General features: G+C 45.0%; 1 protein-coding gene across 7 annotated transcripts in view; it reads left to right on the top strand.

The window, feature by feature from the left end:
* Nucleotides 1-16,431, top strand: part of ST3GAL3 (ST3 beta-galactoside alpha-2,3-sialyltransferase 3) — a 310,879-nt gene that overhangs the window by 163,475 nt on the left and 130,973 nt on the right. For 6 of the 7 annotated variants that reach the window (XM_075832627.1, XM_075832630.1, XM_075832625.1 and 3 more), the window contains one exon: nt 5,828-5,870. The exons of the other annotated variant lie outside the window; for it this stretch is intronic. In XM_075832627.1, the coding sequence (XP_075688742.1) occupies nt 5,828-5,870 (43 nt within the window). The remainder of the gene's footprint in view (nt 1-5,827; nt 5,871-16,431) is intronic. 7 annotated transcript variants of the gene reach the window in all.

Here is a 16,431-nt window from a genome sequence, read left to right as displayed (position 1 = left end):
GCTTTCCCCGCCCGTATGCTGAACAAAGGTCTCTCATGTGGCGTGAACTGAGCCTAACTGACGACTGCAGTCCTATAGAGCTGCTGTATGTGGAGGGATCGGCTGTGTTCTTACATGAATGGTATATGTATTGTTCACAAAACTAAAGTGCATATCCAGCAAAAGTTCACGCTTTTATCTGTCCACACCGCTATACTTTACACTGCAGTTGGTTGCTATGTATAATCACAAAGCCACCTCAAGCTCAGCAGAAAGTCAGTGCATAGAGAGCTTTTTATCATTATTATAGCAAGGACAGAAAGATTATAAACTACAGTATACTAAGCCCCCAGTCAGGTCACTCTCACATAGACTAAAGGGGCAGAGCCAGGGAGGGGCTTCACTGCAACATATTATTACACTATTTAGTTTATTTTGTTATTTTATTTTGCTCAAATAGCATAAAACACAGATACATACATATATATAATATAACATCTCCTGACACCCTCCCACCCGTTATCTATCATCCCTCCGAGATTGAAAGAGACACTAACCCCCCCCCCCCCCAAAAAAGAACAACCTACACTATTTAGTATCTTTCTATCTGTCTTACAACGGAACGTCCTTTTTGTGCTTGTTTTGCCTGTTTAATCAAAAATTCTATTTCATTTTTGCCCTTCTTGCTGATAAAGGGTTTTCCATTTCTGTTTCACTCCAATGTGTTTGCATTTAGATTAGAGTTTTGACGGAGATCTTTATATGGGCGCTGGGGGCGCTGTTGTATTGGCCCCTATGGAAAAGTGTTGTACATAGCTGTGGTGAAAAGTGTTACTACATGTTACTTTAAAACTAAACTGAAAGGGAATTTAAAGGCAAAACTTGCTAAGTAAAGGGCTCGTACTCATCCAGAATATATCTCTGACATTATCTATGTATCTTATTCCACAAAATGTTATAACAAGAGGTGATAAATCCCTTTAAAGTTTATGTAAACCTTTGAAAGGCATTTTATTTTTATATAATATTATTATTATTTAATATTTTTGAGATACAGCTGTTCTGTATTCTCTAGACATAGCAGCTGTATCTAGAGCTAAATCCGGTTCCCGTCAGGTCCGCGGGACTGACGGGTTCAGTGTCAGCGGGTCGACACGCAGGATCCACCTGTAATCGATCACAACTAAGTTATGAACTGTCGGAGAAACGCAGGACCCGCTGACACTGAACCCGTCAGGTTCGCGGGACTGACGGATTTAGGTCTTAGTGAACGATACAGATGCTCTGTATAGAGAATACAGAGCAGCTGTATCTCAAAAAGTAAAACTAATTTTTAATAAAAACTAATTAGAAAGTCTCACTAATAACATTGAACTTTTTATTAAAAAAATGCCTTTCAAAGGTTTACATAGATTTTAATGCCAATTTTCATTATGGCAGTGATACGGGGACGCCGTCCTGTCATAAGTTCCTCTCTTCCTTGCAGCTTTGTCTGGGAAGTCAGATGAGATGGATCTGTAGGAAATATTCTGCATGCAGCGCAGCAATGATCAGGACGGGTTATGGGGATGTTGTGCGGTCCCAGAGAAAGTTAACAAGACAGCGCACGTTCATGAACTCTTGTTCTTCTCTTCCTCGTGTCAGATTTCCTTCCCGTTTTCTATAATTCCCCCTCTTCTTACCTTGTTGAGTAGATACAATCTCCTGTCAGACATGAAATTCTTATTGTGCCGGAATCCCTCTCCTTCTCTTTTTGCCTTGGGGCAATTCCAATGAATCGAGAACTAAGCGATTCTGCTGTCAACCCCGGCACAGAATCCGCTGCGGACCTCCGGACGCGCTTGGGCCTCGTGTATGTTGTTTCATGTCTTGACTTTACCTAACGGGAGACAATGGAGATATTTATAAATTGCACCTCTCATATAAACATTAAGTTAATGCCTTTTTCTTTTTCACCTACTGATGATTTATTGACATTTGGACAAAGTAGTAGTGCAGCAGCTGCCTGCTTGTTGATGGTTTCCAAGTAGCATCCAGACTTTATTTACAGTGTGTATAGAGTTAAAAATTAACTAAAAAATAAGTTAAATAGTCAAAATAGCCAAGTATATAGCCAATGCTACTTAAATATGGAACTTTTTGCCAGACCTGGACGCAGACAGCAGAGGGCCCCTATGCAGTGTGTGGGCCCTTTGCGCCCCAATATCTCACCATAAAGCACCCCCTTATGTCTCTTTAGCAATCCACCAGTAAATGTGAGCATTGGGGGAAATTCATGAACTCCTTCCCTTACATGCAATGTGTAGAAGTTGCTAATTAAAGTGAGAGCGCCCCCCCTATCTACGTGGCCCCTATGCAGCTGCACATATGGCTGCTCTAAATATCATTGCAGTCTGTCATATATTATTCATTGCGTCTGAGCGTAAACAGAACCCAGCAGGAAGGAAGAGCCTGAAAAATATACAGGATTTCATAAGAGGAACTTTTATTCGTTTCTGATGTAAAAGAACCGATCCAATCCAGGATTATTGCTCTGCCGCTTCCGGGTGTAGGACATTTTAGCGGTCCCGGTAGGATGACCCTGAATCTGTATCTGCACATCACTGGCACGCTCCGCGAGTTGTAATGAACGGGTTCAGGGTGTGTCGATACATTGGACAATGGAAATGTTGATACTTTGTGGAACAACCTGTATCTTCTCACTCACTAAACAAACATTGGACATTTATTGCTTTCATCCATCCATCGTATATAACCAAGTACCTACATATATAAATGTCAACGTGGCGGGGCAGACACGTTGCATCGGTAGCTGCTTCCCACGCTGCGCTTGCTGGTCGGGATTGCATGTTACGTTGGTGACTTTTCGATGTATCTTGTTCTAATCTGTCCAGGTCGTGGGGCCCGGGACGTGCATTCCCCTTAATATAAGGACTCCTATTCTTAGTCATCGTGTGAAGCGTCCATGACATGAATGATGGGTAATGTTATCTTTATGTAAATATTAGCCAGCCATTTTTCCCAGAAACGCCATGACTAATGAGGAGACAGACGAGGGGAAAAGATTGTGTGTTTTCTGGGTCTCTCTCTTCTTGGCCCCGAGGGACGGCAGGTTATCGATGCCTCGCGCTTCATGTGTCGCCGCCGCAGCTCAGAGCTGCATTGGGTGGCACGGTGGTTGGGAATTCTGCCTTCCATTTAATCCAAACGGGGGCAACATCTGCACCAGGAATCAGTCAAAGTCAGATGGTTGGGGGTAAAACATTGTTTCAACGCCCGAGATTCCTATTCCAAAAGACTTGCGGCCGTCCAGGTGTAGAAACTCTACGTATCATACAGTGCACATTGTGTATCTCTGAGAAGACGAGATTAGATTGTGAGCTCCAGTGACGACAGGGATTGATGTGAGTAATGACAATCTCTGTACAGCGTTGCGGAATATGTTGGTGCTATATAAGCATCAGAAATAAAGGGATAAAATAGAGATATGCTAGAAAACAACTGCTTATCGGATTGTACACGCACTTTGTAGGGGCCTCAGATGAACGGACGTCTCTCATGTACTCGCCAACTATCCCAGAATATCTAGAAGACTCCTGGAAAAGGGGGGAATCTCCTGGACGAGCCGGCAAATCTCCTGAACTCTCCTTGTTCCTGCGCTTCTCTTCACTCCCAGGCACCACCGCAGATTACATCCTAAATCCAGTCCCAGCATCAGGACATTGCAATGGCCCTTGGGGGTGAAAAGGAGCGCAGGAATAGGGAGAGGTGAGTGTCTGCACTTCTGGTCTGTGTTGAGATGGGGTCTGATCTGGGGGTCTTGGGGCCTGTATTTCTTTAGGGGGTCTGATCTGTTTGGGGTGTGATGAAAAGGGTCAAACGCAATAAGTTGGGGACAGGGCTGCCCTTAGGTTAGCTGGAGCCCTGTGCAGGATTTTTTTGGGCGCTCCTAACCCCTTTGCCCACTCACCATAGGAAAAAACAAATGTTCACCTTCGTAACTATTTTTTTTAAGGTTTCAATGCATCAAAAGTGAAAAAACAATGCAAAAAGTATTTTTTCTAAATGTAACATACAGACCTATGTGTCTCCATGATAACAGACTACAAACAAACGATGTAGTCTGATGCTGCAGGTATATTCTCCTCTCTCTGTCCCCTACTTCTTGAAAACCCACCGAATGATGTATCATCTCCCTCCCCACCCAATACATCTCTTCCACCCAATATCATCTCCCTGCCCTCCCAGTACCATCTCCCTCCCCTGATAGTCATCTCCCTGCCCCCCCTCCGGTATCATTCCCCCCAGTATCATCTCCCTCACCCCCAGTATCTTCTTCCACCATATAATTTTCCTTCCCTATTGGTATCTCCCCTGTATCATTTGGTGGGCGCCATATCTTCTCTACACTGCAGATAGTGCGGCACTACTTGCACCAGCAGCTCTAGTCGGCGGCTCTCACAGCTCCTGGACGTGAAACGAGAGGGAGAAGACAGGTTTCCTCTCACATTTTACGCAGCACAGGAGCTGTGAGAGCCGTCGACAAGAGCTGCTGGTGCAAGTAGTGCCGCACTATCTGCAGTGTAGAGAAGATATGGCGCCCACCTGGGTAAGACAGTTGCACCTATGGGGGGTTGATGATGTGAGGTGGGGCTGGGCAGCCTTTCTATTAGCAGCAACTGTGCCCCCTGTACTATGGAGGGGTGATGTTCCCTGAGCAGCCACACACCCATAAGACTGGCACCGGCTGGGTGTGTTTCCTATATAGATGGGTGGGGCGTAATGGCAAAAATTTTGCACACTACTTTTTGGAATCTCCCTACTCAAAAATTGGCAAGTACGCTCCCAAGTGAGAATTGCAGCAAACGCATGGTCAGCGATAAGGGACTATTCATTCATTTGAGGCTTTTTACAATTAGCAGCAGGGCAGGGGATAGCACAACATAATAAATTAGCAGATAGTCACCCCCTGAAGGGCCCCCCTCTACTCTAGCGCTGGGGTCCCGTTCTCCATGGCTCCGGTTTCGGAAGCTCCTACAGTGGGCAAGTCCTGGGCAACAGCAGGAGGTCTCGGGCACAGAGTAGCGAAGAACTGGACCTCAGCGATAGAGCAGTTGGCCCTTCAGGGGGTGAGTATCTGCTATTTATTATGTTATGCCATTGCCTGCCCTGCTGCCAATTATAAAAAGTCCCTAATAATCCAAAATGCTAAACAATAAATGTCCAAATAGTTCACTGTATTACTTGCAGCATCTGCATGGTGGTCCCCAATGCTCTACCCATAAATATGGGAGTTGACGCTGGGTGTGCCGGGTTCCTTCTACTCTCCTAAAATGATACTTACAATATAATTCCCTCATGTATATCCATTAACAACATTGCTCACAGGCAGGAGAGTGCCATAGAGCAGGGTAACGGCGGACCAGCCACAGTCCTTGGTTCTGTTTAATATCAGCCTCTGTGTCTGGATGACACTTGCCTGCTATTGACTTTCTTCAGTGTCAGCTGCTATGTAGTTAGGACTCAGCTATGATCATTGACTCTTGATTATTTCATCCTGCTGCTCATTTGCCATGCTTTACACTGCAGCTTCGTTTGCTCAAATTGGCTGCTGTGAATAAGTTAAAGCTCAGCAAGTGCATAGAGAGTATAATTTCCTTACAGCATGGACAGAATGATTAATATTAACAATCAGCTCCAATTAGGGGCAGTCTGGAGAGGTTCACTAACCCTGAATGATGACACGATGCCTCCCCAATGATGTCACCCAAAACCGTCCTGTGTTTCCATCCACAGGCTAATGAGGTCAAATCTGATCTTTTAACTAATGGCTGATTTTCTTTTTCAGAATATGATCGCCTTGGATTTCTACTTAAATTGGATTCTAAGCTGTAAGTAAAATTATTCTCCGTTAATCTATTGTTATTTATTGATATATTATTTCCCAACCTGCAGCCTCTATGTAAATATTCACAAACCCCCCTCAGTGACCGATCAAGGAATCTAAAGTAATGCAGCAAATAGAGGAGGGGGTGCGCAGCTGCAGTTGATCTATTTTTGTGTCTGTGAGAGGGGAGAAGAAGCAGCAGGGCAAACATCTGATTGGCTCAGAGCACACAGCTCAGCTCTGATATCACACCAGGAAGAGCCGGCCCACTCAGAAAGCAGGGAGAGGAAATATTTGCATTAAGGGTACGATTACATGGCCCGACGTGGGCAGTGTACACGAGCGCCGATCAATGAGACAGCGCTTGTCTGATCCTTTCACACGGAGCAATGATTGGACATGTATAGGGACGAGCGATCGTTTTTCCGATCGCTTGTCCCTATACATTTTCGTCATGTCGGCAGCACATCTCCCTGACTACACTGGCAGATGCGCTGCCGACAGATTATTTTTAATTCTGCGTAAAAGAGCATTTGCTCACTCATTGGCTGATCATTGCCCTGATTGCCGCGTTCCTATGAACGAATTTGCCCGATCATTGGCCCGTGTAATAGGGACCTAACACAAACCAGCAGATGCCGGATAAACCCAGAATATGCAATATCCTGTCTGCGCTGCATCTAATACACATCTACAACTATCAAAAGGGAATTGTGATTAGTTTTGTATTGATCGGTGCACATTTAAAGATTGGGACTACATCTAGTGATTCATTATGTGCTGGTAATCCCCCAACCAGCCACAAACCCTGAATGGCACATAAATCTACATTGGTATGCAGAGGCCTTGTTCACGCGGCGTTTATATGACGCGTTTTTGTTGCGTTTTATGCTCCGAAAAATTCGTAAAAAATTCTTGCTTTAAGCTTTCCATTGAAATCAATGGGAAAACGCATTGTAGTGCATACGTTTTTTTTACGCTCGGGTGTTTAATAAACGTATCGTGTAAAAAAAAAAAGCATCAGGTCAATTCTTGGAGCAGAAAACACGCCCAAATTAGGAGTCCTAATTACACGCCCAAAAATGTGCCAATAACGCGACAAAAAACACGTCGAAACCGCTTGTACTTTAAAAAGCGCTTTGCAAAAAACGCTAGCGTTTTTGACGCGTTTATGCGTCTTTTTTTTTTTTGCGCCGTGTGAACAAGGCCTTATTTCTTCCCTGCATATTTATCACTGTAGAATTGGCGTGAATCATCAGGCTCAGGATGAGCAGGGCAATAGTTCCCCGCTAGACAGGGGAGTCCTGCAGGGGGTGACATTGATAACATCGAAATTGGAAAAACAAAAACAAACATGATTATCGTCAGTAAGGCGCCATGCGCACAACCGCGTTTTTCATCCATCCGTAAATATGGATCCGTAGACATTTATAGTCATCCGTACTGCATCCGTATTTACGGATCCGCAAAAAGAAAACCACAAATTATATGCAAAGTCTGCAAACCTGGCGCCACCTAGCAACGCTTCCGTAATTACCGACGGCTACGGGTGCACATCTGTAATTATGGAAGCACCCATAGACTTCTATGGGGGGTCCGTGCCGTAATTACGGACGAAAAAAGGACATGTTCTATCATTTCAACGGCACGGACATAAAAATGAATGGGTCCGTAATTACGGATAAACAATATAGTCGTGTGCATGGGGCCTAAGTAACGCTGCATTCGTGGCTGCGATCTCTGGAGCTCCCAGAATAGCGCAGAGTATCCGTTACAGTATCAGTTTTGTTACTTTTTATTCTATGGAATCCTGATTGGATCTGCTGGTTGTTTGATCATTATAATGAGGGGGGTCTGGCTGAGGCTGCGGTCCCTGTGTGCACATCTGTCAGCGGACTGTACTGACGGTCACTCTGTGCAGGTAAATCTATCCTGTCTGGCGAGCCTGGTGACGGACGTGTCTTGATTACACGGATCTTCCTTTCGATACAGTAGCAGGATTTTGTTGCTGACGTTTCGTGTCATCGAGGAGCGGAGGTGTTGACCTTTCCTGACCCGCTGACTCTGAACTTGCTTTATTTTCCTTCCTCCGTCCCATGAAAATCCGCACCTGCCTATCCCTCCCGTATCGAGGTGCAGAAGCTGAAAATTATTTATTTATGATGTACATTTCATCTTCAGTCTTGTTGCCGGGATTTTAGGGGTTGGTTGATTAGGGCCATGTCCGCTTCATTCCTGATGATTTATGTGCGGGGTGACAGGGGCTCCCGCCTTATACATTCCTGCCCGCCGCCCCTTCCCTGATACCAGACATACAGCCGGCTATAAACCCTGGTGTTATAATTCTGCGCTGTCACCTGTGGCCGGCTGTAAATCTTACAAGAATATCTTTTTTTACTATAATGTTGAACACCTAGGCCTGCTCTGTAATGGAGGGGACATGAACCTTGCAGCAACTATTCATCAATGCTGGGGACGTCTTCGCTCCACTCAATGTCACGGAACAGGATTGCATAGTTGATGCCAGGCAGTCATACAGTCCGTACGTCATAGACATTAATGTAAAGAAACGTATTTAAATTCTCTCATTTGATTAATCTGGAAAGCCGAAACTTATAGCGTCGCTCATAGAAGTCGCCTGGTCATGGCAGGTGGGCTCACACAATTTGATCAAAATGTGCGCTAAGAACCTCCTTATTGTAAGTAGATTTGGCAGTAATGCATATTTATTTATATTTAGTGGCTTAGGTGGCATTGGAGTCCGCGGTGCGCTGTCGCCATTTTATTGTGTGCTGAAACTTATAGCAGACGTCAGGTCGTACCTTTCAAATTCCATATAAATCTTCACCTCTTTACTTCTACTTACCTGCTGTTTATTTTCTTTACTGTTGGCTGTTCTATTTTTTTTTTGGGGTCTGATGAAGTTTACGGTAGTCTAAAATCCACCTCCTATCTCATCGAAGACTCAGGCTGCTAAACTGCCTACTATACTTTACACTGCAGCTCTGCTTCATTAGGGAACAGCTGTGACTCCAGCCTAGTTGCATTGTCTGTTGGCGTCTGAGGCAGTCTGAATTTTACATCCTTCACTGCTCTGTCCCTCCTCCCTGCGCGAGGCTATGTTCACACGCTGAGTCAAAAACGGCTGAAAATGACGGAGCTGTTTTCAGAGAAAACTTCCTCTGATTATCAGACTTTTTTTTAGCAACTCACGTTTTTCACGGCGGTTTTTTACGGCCGTTTTTGGAGCTGTTTTTCTATAGAGTCAATGAAAAATGGCTCCAAATACGGCTCAAGAAGTGACATGCACTTCTTTTTCGCGGGCGTTTTTGTCTGCGGCCGTCGGAACAGAACGCCGTTTTTACCATTTGAATCAATGGCCAGATGTTTGGAGGCGTTCTGCTTCCGATTTTCCGGCACGTTTACGGCCCGAAATACGTCTTCAAACACTCCGTGTGAACATAGCCTTACCATTACAGTAAGGACATAATGATAATAAACTACAAGCAACTAAACCGCCAGAGAGGAACGAAATATTATCAGGTGACTACAGCACGTAGACCGCTCAAATAAGGGGGGAACCTGAAGAGCTCCTCAAATTCTTTATCAAAGAGAAACTCTGGTTAGAAAACAAAAGTTTTACATTATAGTTATTCATTAGGGAGTTTTCTTTGTACAGCAGAAATCCAAATATATTCAGACCATTGCTTAGTAGTATAGGACGTAGATGAACCCACCGTAAAGGACGATGGCGGCCGAGTCCCATGAAGGAGCGGGGAGTTGGGTTGGCTGCCAGTTTTCTGTACCACCTATTTCATTGGAGCTCTGCCCCTCGCTCTCTGGAGTCGGCATTGTACAAGAGATGGTTCTTACATCTCTTTGGTAAATACCTTTATACATTAGGAATACAGAGTAGACGTGTGCCCAGGAATATACATTACATACATTGCCATATGGATGAGGCAGAGAGATAGGTGGGCAGCGTGTATGGGCCCCCGGAGGCGATCCGGTGACACGGCGTCTCATTGTGTGTTGTGTGTCTGTCGCCATATTAAGTTACTATTGTATCTGCACTACATGAAAGCCTTCACTCCTCCGCGCCTCACTGACTCCTCGCTGCCGCTTCTCCATCCTGGTCACAATTCATGAATTCTTGCTGTAAGACCCTGAAGTGTATGAGAAAAGACCGAGAGGGCAGAGAGGGGGCCGGATACTCTTACAGAGCAATAAACTCCCCCAATTCTCATTAAAGTCTGTTTCCTATTATCACGAAGGAAGATTGAATCCCTCCAGATGTACAACACGTTTCCATCTCGTGATAAATATCATGTGATTCATTATGTCAAGTGCGGTAATAAATGTGCATAAATAAGGAGCGCGTCCAATGAGAAAATCTGCCGTTATTTATAACTTATTTAAGAAACTTCTGCATCCACAACCTCCGATCCAGCTAAAAAAGGGCCCAACACTTGACTCGAGTTCAGTTGTGTTTGTATAACTGGGTCCAGCTACAGACATGTGTTCAAAGTCACATTCAAGTACATTGGTGTGCGCGTGCGTGTGTGTGTGTGTGTGTGTGTGTGTGTGTGTATGTATATATATATATATACAGTATATATCTTCAGGACTCCTGTTCAGCATGTGTACAACACTTGACTCGAGATCAGTTGTGTTTGTATAACTGGGTCCAGCTACAGACATGTGTTCAATGTCACATTCAAGTACATTGGTGTGCGCGCGTGTGTGTGCGTGTATATATTTATATACAGTATATATCTTCAGGACTCATGTTCAGCATGTGTACAACACTTGGTCCAAACAACGATAGAGCTTGACACTGACGTTCAGGGCAGGTGATGTAAAAATCGACAGCAAGTATCCGAAATATCAGAACTAGAGATTATTGTCAAGTAGTTCAAGTCCAAGGACATTAGAGTTTAGTCGCCACCTGATGACAACCGGTCATTGAGCCGATAATTCCAACAACCTAGCGGACTCCTATTGGCCATTGAAGTTTTAGAATGGCTGCGGACATAGACAGAGCCCACTTACATTACCACGGCCCCTCCATCCAAAAAATGGGACATGCATCTATTTTTGTCCGATATCGGTCTGGCGTTCGACTCGGCAATGTCTCTTTCACTCCCCGGTCGGCCTGCAGTGCCACAACTTAACACATTCATTACAGACGACTTTCATCCAATATCAAATTTAATTTGAAAAAACCTGATGATGATAAAGCTGCTGAATTCAGCAACAAAAATATCACCAGAGGATTGATCACAGGGATGTATCGACTCATAAATCTTATAATACTGGAGCCCTGGAGATCTACTCACATTAAAAGGGGGTTTTATGGTTGTATAATAAAGAGTTCTGCAAATTTCAATTCCTCACCATTTCCAAGATCTGTTTGCTGTCAGTGAATGAAAACCTTTTTATTTATTTTGATCCCCTATCCATCTAATCGCTATCGCCTCTCGCGAAAAAACAGTGCCTACCTCTGGAATATGCGCATGTGGCATGACCATGCTGATTCATCTAGGATATCTAGCAAACAAAGTTCAGGAGTACCCGGTACTGGAATCATGAGAATAGTAGATAGCATGGAGACCACCTCACTCCGGGATGGACCAATATACAGTGAAGGAAATAAGTATTTGATCCCTTGCTGATTTTGTAAGTTTGCCCACTGTCAAAGTCATGAACAGTCTAGAATTTTTAGTCTAGGTTAATTTTACCAGTGAGAGATAGATTATATATAAAAAAAAACAAACAGAAAATCACATTGTCAAAATGATATATATTTATTTGCATTGTGCACAGAGAAATAAGTATGTGACCCCCGACCAACCATTAAGAGTTCAGCCTCCTCCAGACCAGTTACTGCTCCAAATCAACTTGGTGCCTGCATTATAGACAGCTCTTACATGGTCACCTGTATAAAAGACTCCTGTCCACAGACTCAATGAATCAGTCTGACTCTAACCTCTACAACATGGGCAAGACCAAAGAGCTTCCTAAGGATGTCAGGGACAAGATCATAGACCTGCACAAGGCTGGAATGGGCTACAAAACCATAAGTAAGACGCTGGGTGAGAAGGAGACAACTGTTGGTGCAATAGTAAGAAAATGGAAGACATACAAAATGACTGTCAATCAACATCGATCTGGGGCTCCATGCAAAATCTCACCTCGTGGGGTATCCTTGATCCTGAGGAAGGTGAGAGCTCAGCCGAAAACTACACGGGGGGAACTTGTTAATGATCTCAAGGCAGCTGGGACCACAGTCACCAAGAAAACCATTGGTAACACATTACGCCGTAATGGATTAAAATCCTGCAGTGCCCGCAAGGACCCCCTGCTCAAGAAGGCACATGTACAGGCCCGTCTGAAGTTTGCAAATGAACATCTGGATGATTCTGAGAGTGATTGGGAGAAGGTGCTGTGGTCAGATGAGACTAAAATTGAGCTCTTTGGCATTAACTAAACTCGCCGTGTTTGGAGGAAGAGAAATGCTGCCTATGACCCAAAGAACACCGTCCCCACTGTCAGGCATGGAGGTGGAAACATTATGTTTTGGGGGTGTTTCTCTGCTAAGGGCACAGGACTACTTCACCGCATCAATGGGAGAATGGATGGAGCCATGTACCGTCAAATCCTGAGTGACAACCTCCTTCCCTCCACCAGGACATTAAAAATGGCTCGTGGCTGGGTCTTCCAGCACGACAATGACTCGAAACATACAGCCAAGGCAACAAAGGAGTGGCTCAAAAAGAAGCACATTAAGGTCATGGAGTGGCCTAGCCAGTCTCCAGACCTTAATCCCATCGAAAACTTATGGAGGGAGCTGAAGATCCGAGTTGCCAAGCGACAGCCTCGAAATCTTAATGATTTACAGATGATCTGCAAAGAGGAGTGGGCCAAAATTCCATCTAATGTGTGCAAACCTCATCATCAACTACAAAAAACGTCTGACTGCTGTGCTTGCCAACAAGGATTTTTCCACCAAGTATTAAGTCTTGTTTGCCAAAGGGATCAAATACTTATTTCTCTGTGCACAATGCAAATAAATATATATCATTTTGACAATGTGATTTTCTGTTTTTTTTTTATATAATCTATCTCTCACTTGTAAAATTAACCTAGCCTAGAAATTCTAGACTGTTCATATCTTTGACAGCGGGCAAACTTACAAAATCAGCAAGGGATCAAATACTTACTTCCTTCACTGTATAGAAATTCTCAGGGCAAGGTCTGGTGCCCCCCTGGCATCTATTATGTGGGATCGTCTCATTTTTTGCAGACGTATCAGAGATAGACAACAGTGGTGCAAGAAATACAATATTGTCATTGTGATTATTCACCGCTGGGGAAACAGTCAGTGGAGATTGTAAAGCTTCTTTCCAGTCTTCTATAGACAGACCGGGAATTTATTCTTTACTGCTAGTTGTGTGGATTGGACTTTAGTTCCTGGGAGATGGGTATATAAGGCGTAATGGTCCCTGAGAGGTTAGAGTCCCTATCGCAGGATATAAAGGAGATAGGGCATGCAGTGTTTGGAGCGCATGGCGCAGTTGTACATGTCTATAGAACGAGGGGCGAGGCAGGGTAAACGCTTCTTGTAATTGTGCAAATGACCTAAGTGCATCACCGGCATCGAAATCACCCAACACCATGGCATTATTTCAGATCCAAAAGGCAATTTCCTCTAACTCGAGGCGGTGGGGAAACAGCGAGTTATGGCAAAAGTGGAGAATAGGGACGAGTGCGCAATTCTGGACCACACGTTTAGCCACGCGCCACGGATAGAAACATTCCCTGTCCTGACTTTAGAATTTTCCACAGCTCTACAGTCTAGACAATCCTCTATGAGCTAAACACATTAGCAGCAGCATCTCTCTCCTGTCCTGACAGTTTGTTACATTGTATCAGTGTAGTTAAAATGTATCAGTCTTGGATCCGAAGATCCCCCTAAGTTCACACAGAGTTTTTTGCAGGAGGAAATTTCTGCCTCAGGCTATGTTCACACGGAGTATTTTGGGGGAGGAATATCTGCCTCAAAATTCAGTTTGGAACTTTGAGGCAGATATTCCTCTCCCTGCACGCCAATTTTCGCGGCAATTATCGCGCCATTTTTCGCCCGCGGCCATTGAGCGCCGCGGGCATAAAACAGCGAGATATACACTTTCTCTGCCTCCCATTGAAGTCAATGGGAGGTCGGAGGCGGAAGCGCCAGAAGATAGGGCATGTCGCTTCTTTTTCCCGCGAGGCAGTTTTACTGCTCGCAGGAAAAAGACGCCGACGCCTCCCATTGAAATCAATGGGAGGCGTTCTCGGGCCGTTTCTGCCGAGTTTTGCGATGCGGTTTCCGCGTCAAAAAACTCGGCAAAATACCCCGTGTGAACATAGCCTAAAAATTCTGTTTGGAATTTTGAGGCAGATTTTCCTCTGCCTGCAATCCATTTGCCGCGTTTTTCGCTCACACCCATTGAGTGCTACGGGCAAAAACGCAGCTAAATACTCTTTCTCTGCCTCCCTTTGATGTCAATGAGAGGTCAGAGGCGTAAATGCCCGAAGATAGGGCATAACACTTCTTTTTACCGCGATGCGGTTTTTCTGCTCACGGTAAAAAAACGCATCCGCCTCCCAATGAAATCAATGGAAGGCATTTTCGGCCGTTTCTTGGCGCGTTTTCCGACGCGGTTTCCGCGTCAAAAAACGTGTAAAAAAACTCAGTGTGAACTGGCTACATTCAGACGAGCATAGCCAACCTCGGACGTGACAAACTGCAGTTTTTCACGTCCGAGATGCACCCATGCGGGACGCATTATCACGCAGAGTCTATGGAGGGATGTGTGAAGGGCAAAAAATAGGACATGTCCTATTTTTTCACGGACCCTTCACACGCTCCGTTGAAACAGCGGTCATGTGAACGGTTCCATTGAAGTATATGAGTCCATGTGACAGCTGTTGTTTTAACGCCCGTCACACGGACTACATACACACTCGTCTGAATGAGCCCTAACCTGGAGACAATTGTAACAAATTCTCAACTGTGAGTAGTATTAGGTCTGTAAGGGCCGGTTCACACAGAGTTTCTTGATGCGTTTTTTGACGCGGAAACCGCGTCGGAAAATGCGCCAAAAAATGGCCGAAAATGTCTCCCATTTATTTCAACGGAAGGCGGATGCGTTTTTTTCCCGCGAGCAGAAAAACAGTCTCGTGGGGAAAAGAAGCGACATGCCCTATCTTTGGGCATTTACGTCTCTGACCTCGCATTGACATCAATGGGAGGCAGAGAAAGCGTGGCAGCGTTTTTTGCCCGCTGTGCTCAATGGCCGTGGGCAAAAACCGCCGCGAAAAATGCGGAAAACGGCGTGCAGGCAGAGGAAAATCAGAATTTTCTGCCTGCAAAAAACTCATTGTCGCTTGGTCTGGTGTGCGGGCAGCGTGATATATCACAGGAGTAAACGCGCTGTCCTCGGTCTTTATACATATGTCCGTAAATACAGATCCGTAGTCATTTATAAATCAACCGCATATACGGAATCAACGCATATACGTATTTACGGATCCACTAAAAAACAGGGAGGAATCTAGGGAAATCCCCTACGTTGCACAGCAACGTTTCCGTAATTAAGGACGGCTACGGATTCATATAATTACGTAAGCGCCCATAGACTTCTATGTGGAGTCCGTACCGTAATTACGGACAAAAAAAGGACGTGTTCTATCATTTCTACGGCACGGACACCCATCCATAAAAAAACTGAAAGGTGTCCGTAGCCCATAGAAATTAATGGGTCTGTAATTACGGATAAAAAATACGGTCGTGTGCAGGGGGTCTGAGCCGTAACACATTAATCAGGTAACGACTCCCTTAAAGGGGTTGTCTGATAAAGACAACCCCTGTCCATAGAGGGCGACCTTCCCTATGAGCCAGCACGGAGAGCCCCGGCCATGCAGTCATATGATTGGCCGCCAGATGTGGCTTCCTCCAGGACTGACCGCTGAATGCCGGGGGCTAAAGAAGCGTCACCCGGCGCCGCTCTTCCAAATAACAAGGGGTTGTCTTAGGCCTTGTAGTTGTGGGGCACAAATCTGCTCCATCTTTACCACCAGAATCCTCTGCTTTACATCTTTTTTTTTTTAATTAATCAAAGATGCAAAATAAAGCGTCAGCTCTGGGACCATTGGGACGTTAATATGAATAGGCCCTGTCAACAGGTCAGGTAAGGGCTCGGGTGCGGTTATTTTGCAGCACCTGTAGTTATTACGGCCGTGTTTTGCGGTCCAGGCTCATAGAAATGAATGCACGCGGCCATGTGCACGGCCCGCGATTTGTGGGCGGCCCGCAGGTGACACTCCACGGCGGTCCAGGCCGAAAATATGTGAGTTGTGCCGTGCGCCGCAAAAAAGATTCTCTTCTCGGTCAGTGGCCTCTTAAAGGAGAATTTTTTCTCAATGATTGTCCTGCTGTAAAATAGACAAAAGGCAGAGGTGACGCGCCACCTCATACTGTCGCCTAGGATTGGTTGGAGGGCGCTGCCGCGGGGTGCGAT

The sequence above is a fragment of the Rhinoderma darwinii genome, chromosome 7 (assembly GCF_050947455.1).
Source record: "Rhinoderma darwinii isolate aRhiDar2 chromosome 7, aRhiDar2.hap1, whole genome shotgun sequence".
Lineage (NCBI taxonomy): Eukaryota > Metazoa > Chordata > Amphibia > Anura > Rhinodermatidae > Rhinoderma > Rhinoderma darwinii.
The sequence above is the reverse complement of the archived record's forward strand: the minus strand, read 5'-3'. Positions and strand labels throughout refer to the sequence as shown.